This window comes from Apaloderma vittatum, unplaced genomic scaffold (genome assembly GCF_000703405.1).
Source record: "Apaloderma vittatum isolate BGI_N311 unplaced genomic scaffold, ASM70340v1 scaffold3414, whole genome shotgun sequence".
In the NCBI taxonomy this organism is placed as follows: Eukaryota; Metazoa; Chordata; class Aves; order Trogoniformes; family Trogonidae; genus Apaloderma; species Apaloderma vittatum.
The window spans coordinates 3,503-18,061 of record NW_009714226.1 but is presented as its reverse complement, the minus strand read 5'-3'; the positions used below and the strand labels follow the sequence as shown (position 1 = coordinate 18,061).

The 14,559-nt window shown below is 40.4% G+C and overlaps 1 protein-coding gene across 1 annotated transcript in view; it reads right to left on the bottom strand.

Annotated features, from left to right (window-relative positions):
• CDH6 (cadherin 6, type 2, K-cadherin (fetal kidney)) overlaps positions 1-14,146 on the bottom strand; it is a 47,365-nt gene extending 33,219 nt beyond the window's left edge. The window contains exon 1 of the mRNA XM_009868654.1: positions 13,787-14,146. Within this exon, the coding sequence (XP_009866956.1) occupies positions 13,787-14,014 (228 nt within the window). The 5' untranslated portion in view covers positions 14,015-14,146. The remainder of the gene's footprint in view (positions 1-13,786) is intronic.
• Between the last annotated feature and the right edge of the window lie 413 nt (positions 14,147-14,559).

Genomic DNA, 14,559 nt, shown 5'->3' with positions numbered 1-14,559 from the left:
TGTCAGGTCTGATCTCTATACATAAGGGCCCTTGAATTTCATGTTCTTTTATCAAACTTCTTGCTTTTCTTTGAACTACTGTATAATGATAAGAAAGATAGCTGATCTTCCTTTTAGACTCTAAGGAACCCAAAACAATTCTACTCCTGAGTAATAACTCATCTCTCACTTTAATTAAAAAAATAAATCCTTGGTTGTAAACTGAATTTTCCTGGTTTTATTTACAGTAGTTGGGTTTTGTTATGCCTTTGTCTGAAAGACTGAAGATTGCTCTCCACCTAAACATTAGTGATGGTAACAGAAGAGCATTGTACAGACTGCTGCAATTACCCTCACAAAAGCATGGAGATCTGGTTGTTGTCTTAAGGACGGCCAGAGCAGTTTAAAAAAGAAAACAAAACCAACTATTTTATGCTTTTTGGTTCATCTATTTCAGCATCTGGAATTTCTTTGTCATACTGACCAACACCCCTTTTTGCCAGTGTTTTTAAATGGTGTGGTAGCAACAGTACCTGGTAGATATGAGGACTGGTTTTAGCTGGGGGATCTACATTCACTTCCTAAAAAGCTTAAAGGACTTAATCATCCCCAGGCTTGTCATACCCTAGCTCAGGTACTAAGAAAACTCTTACAAGAACATCTGAGCAGAAGATTAGGAGAGATTAAAAACTGTTTTCTTACCTACGGTATATATTTCAGTGATCAGGAATGAACATTAAAGCCTTTGAATTCTTGAGAGCTGTAAAGAGCTGTACGAGTCACCTTGTTTTAGGAGACAGACTGTCTCATCACTGCAAATTTACCACCATAACTGAAGAGTCAATCATGGGATTTGAGTGTGAGTCTTAAAGGCAAAACTAGTTTAAGGTGATTTTCTGATGATTTTCTTAGTATAAAAAAAAATACAAACAAGGAGTGATGCACAATTTAGTCTGTCTCTTTGACACAAGATATGCAAGGGAAAGATAGGCTTGTAGCTGCACATACAGGACTGGCAGGTTTTAATATTGACTCTGTCGCAGCCTTCCTGTCTGATCTTAGACAGATCACTATTTGATGCTTCTACATTCTCCCCGCAGTAAAATGCAGGTTGTTAACAATGTCTTGTTCTGTACGTAACGATTATAACATGATTTGAGAGCCCTGGGTGTAATTTGTTTCTGTGTTAGCTTGTGGAAAGACTGAGGACTGTTTAACTGGAGTAAAGATTAGCAGTCCTGTGGCTTTGCTACAGTCTGTTGCATTAGAAGGTGTGGGGGAGGTGACCTATTCCTAATCCTGCTGTGATGATAGAAAATATAATTGCTCTCTTGTTATTATCCACCAGCTGAAGGTTGCTGTCACCACAGGTTAGCGAAGGGATGGGGTAGGTAAGGGAGTTTCTGCACTCTTGGGCTGGATACATTAGCTCAAATAACATTTTGAGGTATCTTAAGACTTCGTGGCAAAGTGAAAGAAGAATGTATGTGCTTTCATTTCTACCGGGTGAGCTGTGGGGTTAAGGAAAATTAAATGCCTTACTTGTAATGACTTTTAATGAGTATACAGTGAGGCCCTAAAGAGATGCATGCCTCCCTGGGAAATCTCTCATGTAAGTCCCCATTTTTCAATCATAATTGTGTATACAATTCATGAGCAGCAACTTTTGTTATAACTTTTTTCTAAGTTAGAGCAAAATAGTTCCAATTTCCTGATATACTAATATGTAAGAGGTGTGTGCAGAAGAAAAGGTACCTACAGCACAGTCAATGTACATCCTCTGTGTAAGCTTGCTAATTAATAAAGAAACTATGTCCCATTTACCTTTTTTGTGAGAAAATACACTCGCTGAACCAGAAGGCCTAGATATATATCTCATCTTCTAAAAATTACACAGCGAAAAAAAAAATCTCCAAACATACAAGATTTTTTTGTGTACTCGGGCATCATATGGCAGGATACTTTTGTAGATTTGATCTAAATATTTCTCAGTTAATTTGAAGGTCGTCAACTACTATGGTGGGACTTCTGTATTGCATTACTCAATCAAAAAGGGAACTCGCATAGTAGTAGATGACAGCAGGTATTCTACTGAGATTAGAACTTTATTATTTTTCAGAAAAGAATACATTTAACAAACATGCACTTTTCTAATTATTAATTTGTTTTACTACAGTTCTCTTAATATCTAAATTATGTGATATGTGTAGCCAGTGAGTTTGTATTATACGCCCAGCTTTGATTTGTGTAGCCAGTGAGTCTGTATTATACGCCCAGCTTTGATTGTGTTTGGTTTCTCAGGGAACTGACCAAGGGACATTGCTTATTCTTTATCAGTGGTCAGAATTATCCATTTCATTACTAAGAAAATGTTTCTTCAGACTCATTAACTTTCAAAAATGCCTCAAAATTATATGGTAGGCAAATACAGCACCTTAATTAAGGTATATGAACAAATATATTTCTAATTCAGTGAAAAACTCTGTTCTTCTGTGAGGGTAGGAGAGAATATATCTTAAAGATGAAGTAAGGAAAAAAACCAAACCAAAACAACAAAAAAACCCCCTTGGTCTAATATCCAGAAATGTTTTTACTGGCATACAGTTGAATAAAACATCAGGCTTCTTCAGCAAGTAACAGCTTCTGACTACTCCCTGATGGATGCGCTTGAAAGCAAACGCTCATCCTTTGCTTACTGACAAAGGTGACCCTTTGATATTCTGAGCACTTGATGCCGACAATCAAATCCTGAAATATGCGTATGAATTTTATATGCTCTATAAAAGTGCGTGTGGCAGGGAGGAAAGTAGTGGGATGGAGAAGGGAAGACACAAACAAACACTAAAACAAATGAGAACCCACAGTCAGATTTAAATGAAGACTTAGCAAGATAGAAATTAATTCATATGCACAGGTTCACTTGAGTCTTTAATCTATTTCTAGGCCCGGATCATCTAGTTCTACAGTTCAGAAGCTGAGGAAAGGAAAAATATCTCCACGTTGTCATGTTCCCCAATTTTGTTTCTAAACAAAAGTTTGTATTGTGTAAACTGGTAATTAAAGGCTTGTGTCAGACAGCAGGTTCAATCTCAAAGGCTGCACATCTAAATCTCAACATGAGCCTCTTAAGGAAGGCTGCTCAACTAGGAATATGTTGATGGGAAACCTCAGCCAAGGCTGCCATTGAGTAATTTTCTTCTTTCAAATGAGCATTCATTGAAGTGCGCTAGTTGGGATGTGAGGGGATAGCTCATGTGACTTGAAGGCTCCTACAGAAGGATGCAGGCCCTTTGCCAAGGCGAGGAGGTGAATTAGCAAAAGAACAGCTCATGTAGATGGACCTTTGCTTTGGAACAGCTGACAAATCAGTCAAGAGTCTGTGGATAAGAGGATGGATCAGCACAAGACATCACAGTAGGCATCTACTACAGTCTGCCTGCTCAAAGAGATGAAGTCTCTTTAGACAGATGACGGAAACCCTATGATCGCTGACCATAGGGGACATTAATCTTTCTGATGTTTGCTGGAATGCCAATATGTCTGTGTGCAAGCAGCCCAGGTTTCTGCAGAATGTCATAAGACAATTTCTCAACCCTGGTGATTGATGAGTTGATCAGAGGATGCATTACGTTGGTCCCATTACTCATGAATAAAGAAGAATTGCTCAGGGATGTCAAAGTGCAATTTGCCCTCAGGCCCCAAAGATCCTTGAGCCTAACAGAAAATTCTGGTGGAGTGAAGCATTAACCACAGCAGACCAAAACCAATCAGTTAGGAGCCTTTTAAGTAAATTAGACAAACTCATTTCCATGGCACAACATTGGATTCATCTAGTGACGGTGGTGGAATGTTTTCTTTCTATAATGCCTGAAAAGTCATAGTCATTGTGGAAGGTTCTTAAATTCTGAAAATAGGGAAAGTCACACCCATTCTGAAGAAAGGTGAGAAGAATACTCTAGGAACTACAGACTGGCCAGCCATACCTCAGTTCCAGGGAAGATTGCAAGGCAAATGTGCTTGGAAGCTAAATTCAGGTACTTGAATAAAAAGGTGATTGGAACACCCAACATGGATTTAGTAGTGGAAAATGCTGCTTATCTAAATTGATTGCCTTCCACGATACCACGAATGGCACTGTGAACAAGTGAATTGTCAGTATGTCCTTCTGAGAAGAAAGCCAGATGGTTTGTTTTAGCAAGAGTAGAGCCTGTTGACTGAGGGCCCTGATCATTCTTCTCTGTTCAGAGTTTGTGAGGATACTGTAGTACTGCATCAAGTACTACTGTGTCCCTGCTCTGTACAAGACAAACACTAACATACTGCTATGACTTTACAAGAGGGGTCATTAAGAGGGTCGGGCGGGCTGGAGCATATGATGTACAAGTTGAGGAGAGAGAAATGGTTTTCTTGAGAATTAGGGAGAAGACTTATTGTTGTTTACCATTACCTACCAGAAGGACGTGGAGAAGACGGAGCCAGGGAAGGCAGTGATAGGATGAGAGACAGCAGACACACATCGCAACAAGGAACATTCAGATTAGATATTAGGAAAGGGGGAAAAAAGATATATAGTTAAGTACTGAGAGAAATGCACAGAGAAGTTGTGGAATCTATTCTTCAAAATACATGAAACTTGACCAGACATTCCCCTGTGCAACCTGCTCCAACTGGATTTGCTTTGAGGAGGGGGATAGACCTGATGGCCTCTGGGGGTTTCTTGCAGCCTTAATTATTCTGTGACTCTATCTGGTAGGAGTGATATTCAGTCTCGGGTTAGGGTAACAGTTCAAGATCCAACATTGCCTGTCTAGGAATATGGGTTCACTTTGACTGGAGAGCCTGAAATTCTTTTGGTGACAACACTTGGGTCTATCTATGCTTTCCCAGTTGTATCATACCTAGCGCTCATGAAAGAAAAAAATTTCTCTCTGAAGCACATACAGTTGATGTGATCCTATCAGTCTAAATAATTTAAAAGGATTTTTTCAAAAATATTTTCTGTAGGTAAAATAATAGATATTTGCATGAGGTAGGTTATCAGACGAATGGTGTAGATTCTGACTGGCTTTGTCACTCAGAAGTAGCACGAGGCTCAAGCTCATGCCAGTTTACAATTACTGTGAATCCACATGCAAGAGTTTTCATCCACAAGGCATTAATTATTTGCCCGCAACCCCCCTGGCAGTTGTTATTCCCTGGGTATACAGTACCTTCTGAGAGGAATTTTAGCAGTTGTGAGCAGCATTAAGTCTGCTTTAAGCAACTGACCTGAAATGTGTAAAACCACGGAAAGAGCATGGAGTGGAAAGAAGCTATGACTGCTCTGACACTTCAGTTTGTGTGCCCTTTAAATCATCTACTGGTGTCAGCGTGGTTTTGAGGTCTGCTAGGTAGGAGGAAGCATGTCACAGAGCCAAAGGTACAGTTATGCTGTTTGGTTGTGTCTTTCAGGGAGAACTTAACCTTCTGTGATGCTAAACACAGAAGTTATGCAAATGACTTAACTTGATGCTGTTAACTTGATACAGTATGGGCAAAGCTGACCAACTTGCTAAATATGACTGAACGATCATTATTATGTGAGCTTGTTTGGGACAGTAGAACCTTCTTTATTCCAATAGACATCTAATGGTGAAATATTGCCTGATGTTTCACAAGAGACAAAGTAAGACATAGTGCCAGAGAGATGATATTCCTATACAGAGAGGCCGTTCTGGCTGAGCTCTTCTGGAGCCAGCTCTGTATAACAGGGCACATGCAAGTTAAGTTGGGGATAGAAGGAATGCAGTCCTCATTGAATGATATGATTTCAAAATAAACAACTCTGAAAACAGTGGGAACTACAGCTTTAGCATTAATATTTGCTGATCTCTTTTTTCCCTTCTCCTTAGTGTATGTTTTTAATTCCCAGTTCACTCACTGTTTTATTTCTTTACAACCTTTGTTGTTCTGAGGGAGTTTTTTAAGTGAAATAAGAGAGAAAGCATTGATAGTTTTCCTTTCTCCTTTCCTTCCAGAAGTTGATTCTTCCCTTTCCTTCATCTGCCCCTTCAGACTTTCATGATAACTACAAGCTTCACTGAATCCTGAAGTACTCGCAAGTGCACGCTGAGGTTTGTTTCACCCCATTAATGGTGAAAGCAAGCCACAGTCTGCATTAGCACATACGGATCAGCAGTAGATACTCACATCACAACACATTTTCAGTTTGTGTCTTGAAATGTTACACTGACTGGCCACAGCTCTCAATCTGCTGCTGCCCCACATGAACCCAGGCTCACCAGCGAGGGAAACGGCAGCCAAAGAAAACAGACAATACGAGTTTCCTTTTATTGAAGAGATTTCTCTAAGCTTTATGGTTTAATATTTTTTGAGCCAACTGTAAACAACAAAAGGTGGAGTAACAACAGTTCTTTGTCTTGAGCCTGAGAGAAGGATTATTTTTTTTTTTTATTAGCCACTAGCCTGCATGTTCTATATTCATGACATTGCAGCTTTACAGTGAGGACTTTAGCGGGCTACACAAACAAATAAGAAAATGGTAATTACAGCTCCAAAAAACAGTGGTCTAAGTAACCCAAAATAAAGTGTAAACTTCATGAGTACTCTCCCCTTGGGGAGGAAGATTAGTGTGTTCAGCTGTTTTTTCTATAGCTAAAAGTCTGGGGGCACACAGTTCAGGGGGACATGCAGCTCACTCACAGGAGCACAACAGGATGATCTGTGCAAAGATGTGGCCCAAAATGCAAGTGCTGCTATGAGCACATGGAAAACAAAATTGTTTAGTTCGGGGCATAAGAAATAACAGGAATAAGAATTAACGGGAACACTAGCTTGAGGGGCCTAGGATTTGCTTGCTTCGCTAGGTGGAATGGGAAGAAAGGGAGCAGGTTGTGTGCCATTACATTTTAAGTACCGTCATGTGCCATAATGCAGGAAATGTGGTGTGTTTGAAACAGATGGTTGTAAGGCTCTTACACTGTGTAATATATTTGGATACAAGGATGATGCCAAGTAGATTCACAATTATGATGATCGTAAACATTAACCATGCCATATTTCCTGCCTTCTCATTTTCTGAATAACATTCTTGCTCATCCCACCCGTTTCTCATTATCTCCTTTCTTAGCCCCCATATGACAGTTTAAAATCTGCAAGCTGTTTTGGGATTGTCATCCTGGGCCTCTAACCTCTCAACTGTCCCTTGTTTCAGAGTTATCTCTATTCCACAGAGACCGGCAGCACAGAGAACTTCTATCAGCGCCAGTAAATCTTTCAGAGAGGAATATAAGACAAGTGTGTGTATGTGTGTGCAATTCAATATAGGAATGAAGGACACTTGGGAAAGTCAAGTGGTGGAACATAAAATATGAATGATGGATGAGGAATAAAGGAAGTGCAGATGTGCCACAGCATTTGTTCTACCTTTTAAGAGAATGACAAGTATTCAGCCTATTGAAGTGGGAGACAGGTGACCTAATCATTTAAGCAGAGGGGGGAATGGGGTTAAGAACTCAGATTTTTTTTTTTTTTCCTTTAAAAAAATCTCAGTTTAGAAATTTCTGACTTTTAGCTGTGCATAAGGTCATTTAACCTCCCTGTATATTACTTTCCTCATGTGTAAAAAGCTGGTCTTAATGCTTCTTTCACCAGAGAGTTAAACGTATCTAGGTTGCGGGTTCGATTCCCGTTTGGTCCCCATGTGTTGCCTGCTCTAGTCAGTGAGGTTGGATTAAATGACCTCTAAGGTGCATTCCTGGCAACAGGAAGGCTGGATTAAAATGATCTCTAAGATCCCTTCCAGCCTAGGCCATTCTATGATTCTATGATTGCAGTTAACTAGTATTGGTGCATATAAAGGACTCTGTGACTTTCTGGTTAGGAGCAAGGGCAGGAGTGTCATAACTGGCTCCCAAGCCTATGCCCTGCAAAGAGAGTTCTCCTGCAGGGAGTGGTGCAGGTGGCCATTAGTGCTCCCTGAGGACCACAGCACCCTCACACGGGTGGTGTGCTGGAGGGACCCAAAATCTGGAAAGGTGCGAACTTTAGTCCTCCTCCTTCTGCATGGTAAAATGATGTGGAGAGGTCCTCTGAGAGGCACGGTGTAAAGTCAGATTTCACATTTAACTATGGAAGAAGATAGCTGAGGACTTGCCAGGGACAGGAGTACAGCCCAGAGCCTTGAGTGCACTGTGGGCAATGCTGCAACCCACAGAGCACCTCAGATTGTCTGATGCAATCTAGGGATGACTGATAGATATCTTCAGTTTTGCTGTGAGCCGCCTCAAGCCCAGAAATTGCACAGGCCTGAGAGGTCATTCAGAGACCTGAAGCCTGCCTCTTGGGCTGTCAGTTCTCACAGAATGTCAGGGGTTGGAAGGGACCTCAAAAGATCATCTAGTCCAGCCCCCCTGCCAGAGCAGGATCACCTACAGTAGGTCACACAGGAATGCATTCAGGCAGGTTTTGAATGTCTCCAGACAGAGACTCCACAACCTCCCTGGGCAGCCTGTTCCAGTGCTCTGTCACCCTCACAGGGAAAAAGTATTTTCCTAGTATTTTTGTGGAACCTCCTATGTTCCAGCTTGTACCCATTGCCCCTTGTCCTGTAATTGGACATCACTGAGAAGAGCCTGGCTCTGTCCTCCTGACACTCCCCCTTGATGTATTTATAAACGTTTATGAGACCACCCCTCAGCCTGCTCTTCTCCAAGCTAAAGAGACCCAGCTCCTTCAGCCTTTCCTCGTAAGGGAGATGTTCCACTCCCTTCATTATCTCTGTGGCTCTGTGCTGGACTCTCTCCAGCAGTTCCCTGTCTCTCTTGAGCTGAGGGGCCCAGAACTGGACACAATATTTCAGATGTGGCCTGACCAGGGCAGAGTAAAGGGGGAGAAGGACCTCTCTCGACCTACTAGCTACTCTTCTCCTGAACGCAGACTGCAGAATCTAGAAAGGATATTCTAAGCATCAAAAAAAAATTCAAAACTGTTTTGAGTAGTCTCCCTAAATAATTAGAAGTGACAACTGAAACTTTTAATTTTAGGTCTCCTAAAGATAACAAATAGTCATTGTGCTTGGAATAGGAAACTGAAGGCACCATGCGTGTTATCACAGTGCAAGTGACAGGGAAAAGAAAACATACTGGCTGAGAGTTTGCCATTAGACCTGCATAAAGGATGTAAAAAGTGCAGATGGGAAGAGTCATTTTAGTTTGAATTCACATCGTCTTTTTGGGGGGAACAAAAGTTTTGTTGGTAAGTACAGAATGCTGGCATACAAGGATCTGAGAGAAAGTGAAAGTTTGTCTTGCCAGGTATGTCATCCAGTTCAGGTATACTTTTTAACTATTAAGGTAATTTACTGTCTTGAATGCTGGAAATGCATGGACTGTATTACATGACAATAACTTTCCTTTTTTAAATAACCTTTTGTGTGTTCTCATAGCCACATATTTTTGTCTCAGTATGTGACTTAGTCCCACTACTTGCAATGGTTTGGAGAGAGTCTACTTTTAGTTTGATTTGCTTCTTGTGAAATATAATGCCAGGAACATTTCTGCTTGCCTTCAGAATGACTGTAGCCAGAAGTCAAATCAGGTAAGAGAAAGAAAAACAGTATTGAAACTATATTGTGATACCATTTAGTTCATTCCCTCCTCCTCCAAAGCAGGATCAATGGTATTTTAAACTATTCCTGACAGAGTGGAATTTATCTTTCGCAGTGGTTCTTTCAACACCAGACAAAAGGATTCTGGTTTTGCCTATAGTAATGCAATATCCCTTCTGCTTTGCCAAGCCACACAGTAGCAGAATTTTGACTTTATCTTCCTTGAAAAATAGAGTTGTCAGCAGAGGATGATTGCTTATGATGGGTTGTACAGGTAGGAACATCAGATAGCTTCCAGGCGAGCATACTGCTTGAACTATATGAACATCAATAAGACACATCAAAAATGAAAAGTATGTCTGGAAGTTTCCTTAAGTGCTGGACAGAGAGAGCCTGACAAAACCGTCCCACCATCAGGAAAGCAAGTTGCTCCTTTGTACTGCAGGCTGCCAGAAGCTGTTTCTGGGTTAATGAGTAAGATTTAAGACTTAATCAGATCTTTCTTTAGTCTCAAAGGAAACAGCATCCTATCCCTTTACATAATGATGATTTGTGGGTTTGTGCTCTAACAAGACCACTCAGTGATGGATGCCAATACACTGATTTTATGTAGCCAAGAGGACAGCCATGCAAAGACATCAAGCTGCCTACAAATGCTGACTGTATCTTTGAGTATATTCTTCGGCAGATATTTTTTTTTCCACTATTTTGCCCAGGGATACCTGAAGACCTCTAGGGAATGTAGTGTGTATTTCTATATACAGCTGTACTACTACTTCATCGTTTATCTGTGATTTAGAGATGCATTCACCCCAACCCTTTAAAATTGTACTAAGTAGCCACAGGTACAACTAGATCTCTTTTAAAACCCAACTCCAATGTTGCAGATTTTTGCTGGGTAGTAGTGCTAGGCACTATTCTACTTTGATGCTCATGTAACCCTTTTATTTTATTTTGGGATTGAGTTCCTGCCAAGTGCCATAATTTCTGAAGCAGAAGAAAAGATGTCTTCAGGTTAAAATGTCACTGTGCCTATCAATCACACTTCAATGAATAGCTGTAGTTCACAAGTCATTCAGCAGTGCAATGAATAATTCCAGTCTAGAACTTTTCTGCAAGTTCCTTATATTATTATGTCTGAGACTAACCAAGACTGCAGGTGTGAATTTCTACTCTTTTTAAAAGGCTGTATTTCACAAACACACAGAAATGAAATTCAGGAATAGAAGAACTGGATAATAAAATGATGGATCTGGTGTCAGAGTCACAGCATACAATCAGCTTCTAGTAATAATGCTGGGAGCTTTTTGTTAGCAGCCAGTGTTCTTGTGTAGTGTGATACAGCAGCGTATTTGGGCTGCCAGTAAAGTGTGTAGCATACAAAACTGAGGAGCACTTCTTAATAGCTGGCAGTACCCATGGGTATGAAAAAAGTACTACTTTGTTTTGTACGTGCTCAGGAAATTATCTCCTGAAGGATGGAAAGCAATTGAGTTTATTGGATACAGAGCATACGAGATGTGGAGCACAGTAGTGCTCTGGTCCATGACTTGGACGATGCTTCAGCATTGTCTTCAGTACCGCTTTCAGCTCTGTCTTCAGAGAGGTTACCTTTCTTTCTCATTATGCTCTTACATCCTGTATAATGTATCTTATATCTCAAATTTTGATGTGTATGTTTGAATTAAACATATGTTAACACATGAAAAGACAAAAGTAAACCCAGGCCAAGTAAATAGGCTTTTTTCTTGTAGCTTCTATGGATTTTTTTTTTTTATGATATTCATGCCCACCAGTTCTAACCATTAAACACAAAAGATGCTTATACAGTAAGGCAGAAGCACAGTTCCCCTTTGCATGCGTATATTGCTAGTGTTTTAAAAGATTTTTCTGTTTGCATTTCTTGATGATATATAAAGACTATAACCAAGTATTCTTACCATATTCAGTTCCTATTTAAGGTTAACATTTAGCCCTCTGACAAAAAATACACTTCATAAACATGTTCATTATCTTCATTTGCCTACACCAATCAAGATTAATTGCTCAGTTAAATTGCTTGATTATCTCAATTTGGAGACATTCAGCTGTTTCTATCATTTATCGTCACACCAATACTCAACTTTCTCTAACAATAAATGGCTGCTCTTCCATGCCTCTTGGCTAATTGTTCAATTACAAGGGTGTGAGCAGTTCTGGCATTTGAAAGACATGTGAAAGGCCACTTGCGAACAGCCCAGGAACACAGAATCAATGACATTTATATATAATACGTTATTTATATGTTTTGCAATAGCAAGTGTAGTAACATATCAGTAGGTACAAGAAAAGCTTTTTAAAATAACATACGCATTTTTTTTTTTTGTCTCTCAGTGACTTCAGTTCAAACTTTCCCAGTCTTCTGGTCCAACTAGACCATTTTTTTAACTGTCTCACTAAACTCATCCTGCAGGAATATCTACTCCGCCATCAGTGCGTCTGAAGGCAATAGCTTCTCTGCCAATTCTGCAGTGGAGAGAATGGGGGACTTGGGGCTGAGCAGGTTTAATGTCAAAATTCATAAAGAAAACGACAGGCTCTAGGACTTGCCTCAGGACCGTATGCTTTATTCTATGGAGAAAGAGATCTCCATTGTCCTGACCCATCCGAGCAGACTGTGAAACAGGAGAGTGTAGAGAACTGCTGTCTTTCAATTTGTCTTCTATTTTCCTCAACTCTGCCTTTCTTGCATGTTTGTTGTTTTTAACTTCACTGTCTCATCTTGTTTTCATTTGTGCTCTCTTTAACCTTTTCCTCCCAACTCCTGTCCTCTAATCCCATTTGATGTCCCTTTCCCTTCTTGATTTTTCTTTATTCTTGACTCTTCTCCTCCTTCCACCTCTGTTTTTCTAGCTCTTCCCTCTTGCTCTCTTCTGGCTTTTTTCCTTACCCTCTTATCTTCCTTCCCTACTTCTCCTCTCTGAGGACTTTCTGCCTTTGGCTTTTTCCTGTAGATTGGGCTCAATGGTACCCTTCATGAATGCTGATTATCCTGGTCAGAGCTCTATGAGTATTACACCAGCTGAATGGCTCTTCATTTGAATTGTGCCTTGCAGCCATTTAGTAGGAAAGGAGTGTCACATCCAACTTTGACTGACAGCTGATTGGCAGGGAAGAAAAGCAGCCACCATCTCTCATGGGAATGCTCAGAAGCTTGCAGAGGGAGATAAAATGTCAAACCGCTGCGATCTGCAGCCTTTGCTAAGAGGCTTGAGAGATCAAACTAGATCAGACACAATCCTATTTTAGTTTGGAAAACTAAGCTGTATTGTTTCTGCTTTGAATGTCATCATTAATAGTGTAATTTCTGCATTCTGAGAGAGAAACTCGTACAGACTGTGGCACCTTGGGCAATGTAGACTCTCTCTAGACTTACCACAGGTGCATTAGCTGTACAATTAACATAAAGGTTGTTACCTACATGGGGGTCTTCTGCTTAGGGAAGATGGATATTCTCGGAGTTAAGCTGTGATTTTATTTTTTTTATTGCTATTTTTTACAGACTATTTTCTAACTGTCAGAATGCTTTGAGCTTAGAAATTTTCAGCTGCCTGTTGCTTTTTAATGTATAAGCACAGCATGCTTAAACTCTTCGTAATAGTGTGGCTTGTGGTATTAAGGTCATGTCGCAGAGTCCTTGGAGGCACCACAAAACCTCATCAGAAAGTGGCTGCAGTGTTACTGTGTGCAGAGGGGGATAAAAAGGGATATGGTTGCTTTTTGCTGGGCACAGAGAATCTTCACCAAAATATGGGTACCGTGAATCCTACATATCTTGAAACAAAACCTCTCCTGGTTTATGTAGTTTGACTCTAGCCAAATTAATGAGCATGAGGGAAAACTCGTATTACATTTTAAAGCTAAAAGTCTGGTCTAGATAACCCTATAAACCAAGCTACGTTGTTTCCAGACAAAGATAAAAAGGAAAATCCTTAATGTAATTGTGCATGATTGGCCATGGGACTTACTGGTTAAATGAGGAACTTCCTGTTGTTGACCATGATTTCAAGCTGAAGTGTATTAATTTTACTCCTCAGCAGAAGCTGGGCAGACAGGAAGGCAAACTAAAAGTTGTAGCAGGCACCGTTCTTGCCTACTTGCTATCGCTGGCTTCCAGTGCTTCTGAAAATCAAAACATAGTTGCATATAAAAGAATCTTACCTTGCCAACATACTGGTAGTCAGTTCCTGTGTATTCCTCCAACAAAAAGAACTGATTCCACATCCAGCTCCTTTTGGAACGATGGAGATCTTGCCTGCTGTTTCCAGACAATACCAAAACCTTCTCCTTTTCTGGAAAGCCACTAGTCCTTCTGGATAATGGAGTTAAGAAACTTTGGTGGGGCTGACCAGCCCAAAGCAGCAGCCAGAAGCAATGATAAGTTCTCATCACGGCAACACAAGAAGGTCTAAATAATGACTTTTTGTCTTGTCCTCAGACTAACCTACTTTACTGCACTGAATCCAATCTCATGCTGTCTTCCTTCCTTAAATAGTTTTTGCAGTTTCAAAGGATCTCTGAAAAGAAAAATAACAACTTTTTGAGCATTTTTCAAAGGTACTTAGCATTCATCACTAGACCAAATAAGTGCAAAAAGTAGAAGAGTAACAGTGATTGTTGAAAAGCTGGGTTGTTTCTGGTTCAAAACGTTACAAGTGGTCCTTCAAATAATCTCAGTGAATCTGTATCAAGTAGGAGGAAGGAGTCCTGATGTTTGGGTTCCTGGGTGGCTTTTTTCCCCCCCCCTTTAAATCCACTTACCTTCATTCATTGACTGAGGCATACGAAGCATTTCTCTTTTTACTGCCTGAACTTTGGGATGCAGCTACTTAGCATCTGACTGAGGATCGTGATGAGGTTACCTTATTAAACTGAAGAAGGTCTAGCAAGAGTGCACACTGTCTCCCCATTCCATTGCTACAGTTATGGACTGA